The 5,663-nt window shown below is 57.0% G+C and overlaps 1 protein-coding gene across 1 annotated transcript; it reads right to left on the bottom strand.

Annotated features, from left to right (window-relative positions):
• Nucleotides 1-286: 286 nt before the first annotated feature.
• On the bottom strand, nucleotides 287-4,735 carry TESC (tescalcin). The gene is made up of 7 exons (XM_014959515.1): nucleotides 3,657-4,735; nucleotides 2,435-2,515; nucleotides 2,062-2,201; nucleotides 1,352-1,413; nucleotides 1,174-1,281; nucleotides 686-733; nucleotides 287-577 (listed from the first exon to the last, which is right to left on the bottom strand). The coding sequence occupies exons 1-7, from the start codon at nucleotides 4,103-4,105 to the stop codon at nucleotides 500-502; spliced, it is 966 nt and encodes a 321-aa protein (XP_014815001.1). The 5' UTR covers nucleotides 4,106-4,735; the 3' UTR covers nucleotides 287-499.
• Between the last annotated feature and the right edge of the window lie 928 nt (nucleotides 4,736-5,663).

Below are 5,663 nucleotides of genomic sequence, written 5' to 3'. Positions count from 1 at the left end.
TTCAGGGCATGCTCTAGTGCCCAAGATTATTGGTTTGTGGTGGGATGTTGTGTGGGTGGGTGATGGTTTTGGTTTGGTTGTTGTTGTTGTGTGTTTAGGTGGTGGGGTTTTTTTTGTTTTGTTTTGTTTTGTTTTTGTTTTTTTTGTGGTTGGACTCAATGATCTCTGAGGTCCCTTCCAACCACTACGATTCTGTGATTCTGTGATTGTGGAGGCTTTCTGCACAGGGAGAGACCTCCTCCAGGCCCTGGGTGATGGATGGTCGGAGTATTGTCTCAGCAGGGAGTAAAAAGAGAAATACCTTTTATTACAGATAAAAGCCTCTTATGTTTCTAGAGAGCAGAAGGCAGCCCCGCTACGGGACAGGCACGCGGGCGGGTACGAAGCGCTTGGTGCCAGGAACATGGAGCTGCTGCAGATCCTCTTCTTCCTCCTCCCCCTCCTCCTCCTCCTCTTCCTCCTCCTCCTCCTCCTCTCTCTCCCAGGAGGGAGCTGGAGATCAGTAGCAGTGGGCGATGGTCTCCATGTTGAGGAAGCGGACGTGCATCTTGGTTTCGATGTCGATCCCCTGCCACATCTGCAAGGGGCAGGGGGTGAGTGGGGCCAGGCTGGGGCTCAGCTCGGTGCCCACACCAGGTGCCCAGCTCCCTGTGACCACCCAGCGATGAGCAGAGATGCCACCAACCTTAAGGAAGTCTTCGAAGGTGATGCCCTCGTAGACCTGGTCCGGCCCCTGGGCACAGCGAGAGAGAGAACACATTACGGCTGCCCCACACCAATGGGGCAGGGACCTCGGGGCATTGGGTCACCCTTGGGGCTGTGGGACACGACTCCCATGGGCACACCATGCTGACCCTGCACCATGCCCCATGGCCAGCCCAAAATTGGTTCCCAGAACCACCATGGCTTTTTTAAAGGCACTGAAGCCCCGAGCACTGAGGATGGTGCTTTATGGGGTGCTGTTTGCTCACACCCCTCCCCCCCCCCACCCCACTTTGGGCTCTGATAATGGAAAAGAGAAACCCTGAAAGTTGCTGCCTGCAAAAAAATCTCCATCCAAAGCAGCCCAGGCACAGGGGAGATGCCTCGGGCAGGATGGACACCTTCCAGCCCTGTTTGTGATGCCACCACAGCACCGCTGTGCCGCGACCTGAGCGAGGAACGGGCTCCCACCATTTGTCCCACACAGATGCTGGCTGCCTCCATCATGGCCCCGTCGGCGATGGACCTTGCTGACTCCTTCTCCAGGTGGGGGTTCCCCGACAGCAGCTCCTCCACCACCTACGAGGCAGCGGGTCAGAGCCGGGGCCGGGGATTCGGTGCCAATGGGGCAGGAGGGACCATACGTTACATTTCTGTACTCCTGCAGCGTGATCTTCCCGTCGTGGTCCGAGTCGTACATATGGAAGAGGACTGGGAGGGGGGAGAGGAGCACGGCAGGGTCAGGGGAGCCCTGTCCCCCCCATCCCACCCTACCCCATCCCTGGAGGGGTTCAAGGCCAGGCTGGAGGGGGCTTTGAGCAACCTGGTCCAGTGGGAGGTGTCCCTGCCCAGGGCAGGGGGTTGGAACTCGATGATCTTTAAGGTCTTTTCCAACCCAAACCATTCTATGATTCTGTGATTCTATGATCATTCCCTCCCCCCCAGCCCTGGGTTTTGGGGGAAAGCCTCACATTTGAGTTTCTCTTTGCGGAAGCGATCGAGCTGCTCCTCGTCCATGTTCATCTCGATGGGTCTGAAGTAGGACATGATGGTCAGGAAGTCTTCGAAGTTTATCTCGTCCGCCAGCCCATCCGACTCCGGCCGCAGGTTCCTGCCAAGAGCAGAGCCACCAGTGATGGGCTGCCAAGACCCCCCTGGCCCCCCACTCCCCCCTGCGCGTCCCTCAGCAAAGCTTTAGGACTCGTTTTTCCCCAAGACTTTACTTAAACGCCTCTAATTTCCACCCTGGCTCCATCCCAGCCTTTAAGGAGAAGATCTTTGCCCCCCGCCATTCTATGATTCTGTGATTCTATGATCATTCCCTCCCCCCCAGCCCTGGGTTTTGGGGGAAAGCCTCACATTTGAGTTTCTCTTTGCGGAAGCGATCGAGCTGCTCCTCGTCCATGTTCATCTCGATGGGTCTGAAGTAGGACATGATGGTCAGGAAGTCTTCGAAGTTTATCTCGTCCGCCAGCCCATCCGACTCCGGCCGCAGGTTCCTGCCAAGAGCAGAGCCACCAGTGATGGGCTGCTGAGACCCCCCCGGCCTTCTGCTCCCCCCTGCACATCCCTCTGTAAAGCTTTAGGACTTGTTTTTCCCCAAAACTTTGCTTAAACATCTCTAATTTCCATCCCAGCCTTTAGGGAGAAGATCTTTGCCCCCCAGGTTCCACTTTTAGAGGATAACCCAACTGCCCCCTCCTGCTCCCCGGGGTGCCGGGGGTGTCCTTACCGCTTGTCGAAAAAGGCATGGACGATTTTCCCCCTAATTGGGTTGAACTCCAGGTCGGGGATGCTGTCAAAATTCTCCTTGCTGCAAAGGAAACAGAGACATCCCCGAGCGTGAGGGACTTGGGGAGGAGGGAGCTGCTCCGACGGGCAGCCAAGGGCTGGGACAGAAGCCCCAACCCCGTTCTTTTCAAAGCAAACATGAAAAAAAGAAAGGGGGGGTTTAGCGTGAAAACCCCGATTTGCCTCAATTCAGACTGAAAGCAAGCCGTGCTCTCTCATGGGGCAGGAATGGGGGGATTTTTGTTCCCACTAAAATGGGGAAGCTCTGGGACTCAGCAGCTCGTTTCAGAGCTTTTTCCCAGGAATAATGTCCCGAACGGAGCTGGAGGAACCAAGAGAAGGAATTTCTGCCATCTCCTGATTTGTCTCAATTCAGACTGAAAGCAAGCTGTGCTCTCACATGGGGCAGGAACGGGGGGATTTTTGTCCCCACTAAAATGGGGAAGTTCTGGGACACAGTGGCTTGACCCCCAAATGACTGCACGCTTTTCAGAGCTTTTTCCCAGGAATAATGTCCCGAACGGAGCTGGAGGAACCAAGAGAAGGAATTTCTGCCATCTGCCCTCCTCTCAGCTTCCTCTGCCCTGCGCCATCCCCCTCGTGCTGTGCAGCTGGGCCTGAGCCCGTCCTTCGCTACCGACTTTATTTATAAAGTGAAGAATTAATCTCGGGGGGGTGGGGAGCCGAGGAAAAGTGGGCTCCCCGGGCTGCGCTGGCTCCTGGTGAAGCTGATGGGATGCACCAGAGCTTTCCCAAGGAAGCAGAGTGGTGGCTTTGCCTGCACAGACACCAAGGAGGGGGGGGACAAGGACAAACCACAAATGCCACCGTAGCTGCTGTGCAGGGACTGCTCATTTCCCTCCCCAAAACTGATTTTAAAGCTGGGGGTGGGGGGGGGATGCTCGGCAGGAGCCGCCCTCCTCTCAAGCCACTGCTTCCCTGCTCATTTTCCCTCGTTCTCTGTGATGCCCCACAGCAGAGATGGCTCGGCACGGCCGTGGGGTGCCCGGGAAGGACAGACACGTCCCCGCAGCCCCAGGAGCTGGGTGTCTCAACCAGGCACCCCCCCAGCCCCTGGTGGGGTGGGCACAGCCCCTGGTGGGGGGGATACAGCCCCTGGTGGGTGGGCACAGCCCCCAGTACCGGCACTGGAAGCTCCCTACCGGATGGTCAGCTGGTCCCGGCTCAGCTGCTTGAATCGCCGGTGAAGGTGCTCGATCTGCTCGGAGGTGACTGTGGGGGGAGAAGAGAGAGGTGACAGGGGGGTCCCCGGGCACAGGCAGCACCCCCAGGACACCCACCTGCAGAGCTTGTGTCCTGCCCAGGGGTAGGAGGAGACTGGTGGGCACCAAATCCTGCCACGAAGCTCATTCTCTGGGGGAAACCACCAAAGCCCACCCCATCCAGCAATGGCCAAAAGGCTCCCACACCCCCCGGCAGCAGGGCAAGGCTTTGGGTACTTCTTGGCACAGTTGTCCCTGTCCCCTTTTTCCCTTTGGTGGCTCCAGGCAGCCCTGCAAGGGCCATCTCGCTGCATCGGTCCCCGTGTGCTCTGTCCCTTGGTCGCTGCAGGGGGTGACAGGGTGGCCCCCAAGGGCTGGTTTATCACCATTCCTGGTCTGCAGAAACTCTCCTGGTCCAGACCCCATGGCGGGGCAGGATTCTACCCCCCTGCTCAGTTTAGGATCCTCAAAACCAGACCCTTCAAACACACTTGACCATTTCATTTGGGGGTTGGTGGCACCACGGGCAGGAGATGTGACCAGGGACCACTTCTCGACCTGCCCCAGGACATCTCTGCTTGCAGCTGGGAGGGGAGGTTCCTGTGCTCATGTCCACAGCCACGCTGGGCCACAGAAAATAACACTAAAAAAACCCCAAAACCAGCCCTAAACAACCCCAAAGCTGATAGCAGCCACCCAGAGGCAAGGAAAGGCTCAACAGGGATGAGATGCACCCAAAAAGCAAAGCTGAGCTTGGAAATGGCAGCTGCTGCTCAGGAGAAACGGGGGCTCCAGGCAGCTCTGAACCATGGGGGTGGGCACTGCCCCCCCAGGGACTGCACCCCCCGGAGCAGCAGCCCGGGGCAGGGGCTGGAAGCGGGGTGCCCATCAGCCTTGCCTTGAGCCCCACGAGCGCTGGGGTTGCAGCCTGAGGCTCAGCAGCATCTTTTCACTTCCTCAATCCCACAACCAGTTTTGGGCCCCCTCCCATAAAAAAGACATTGAGGGGCTGGAGCGGGTCCAGAGAAGGGCGACAAAGATGGTGAGGGGTCTGGAGAGTAAGTCTTATGAGGAGAGGCTGAGGGAGCTGGGGTTATTCAGCCTGGAGAAGAGGAGGCTGAGGGGAGACCTTATTGCTCTCTCCAACTCCCTGAAAGGAGGGTGTAGAGAGGTGGGGGTCGGTCTCTTTTCTCAAGTCACAGGCGACAGGACAAGAGGAAATGGCCTCAAGTTGCACCAGGGGAGGTTCAGGCTGGATATTAGGAAAAATTTTTTCACTGAAAGGGTTCTCAGCCATTGGAATGGGCTGCCCAGGGAGGTGGTTGAGGCACCATCCCTGGAGGTGTTCAAAAGACGGGTTGATGTAGTGCTGGGAGGTCTGGTTTAATGATGATGCTCCTTGTTTGTTGTGTGGGCGTCTATTTTTGTCAGTTGGGTTGATGGTTGGACAAGATGATCTTTAAGGTCCCTTCCAACCTAGAAGATTCTGTGATTCTGTGACACAGGTTATTTTATTATATTTTTTTTTTCCCCCAGCTGTAACCAGGCTCTACAACCCCTCGAGGACACGCAGAGCCTGACGCTCGTGCAAATATTGACAGCAGCCGTTCCCAGGAGCCTGGGAAGCTCCTTTTGGCTCCGTTTGCAGGAGCCGGTGGCGTCTGTCCGGGCACCAGCTGGACCCACACGCTCGCTGCCACCCCGTCTGGAGCCAGGCACAGGGCAGGGATGTGCTGGTGTCTGCTCATCAGCCCTTCCCAGCGGTGCGGGGAAAGATAAAAGCACGTTAAAGTCTAATTGAGGGGTTGGAAATGGTTAACTGCTGCGGCTGAAAGACAACAGGTCAACCCTGAGCTCTCCTGCTGGCTGGCTGGCTCCCTCCTGCTCTCTCTCCCTCTCTCTCTTTTATTATGTTTAAATAATGTCCTTTGCTCTGGTTCTGACTGT

This window comes from Calidris pugnax, unplaced genomic scaffold (genome assembly GCF_001431845.1).
Source record: "Calidris pugnax isolate Ruff unplaced genomic scaffold, ASM143184v1 scaffold413, whole genome shotgun sequence".
Classification (NCBI taxonomy): Eukaryota; Metazoa; Chordata; class Aves; order Charadriiformes; family Scolopacidae; genus Calidris; species Calidris pugnax.
The sequence above is the reverse complement of the archived record's forward strand: the minus strand, read 5'-3'. Positions and strand labels throughout refer to the sequence as shown.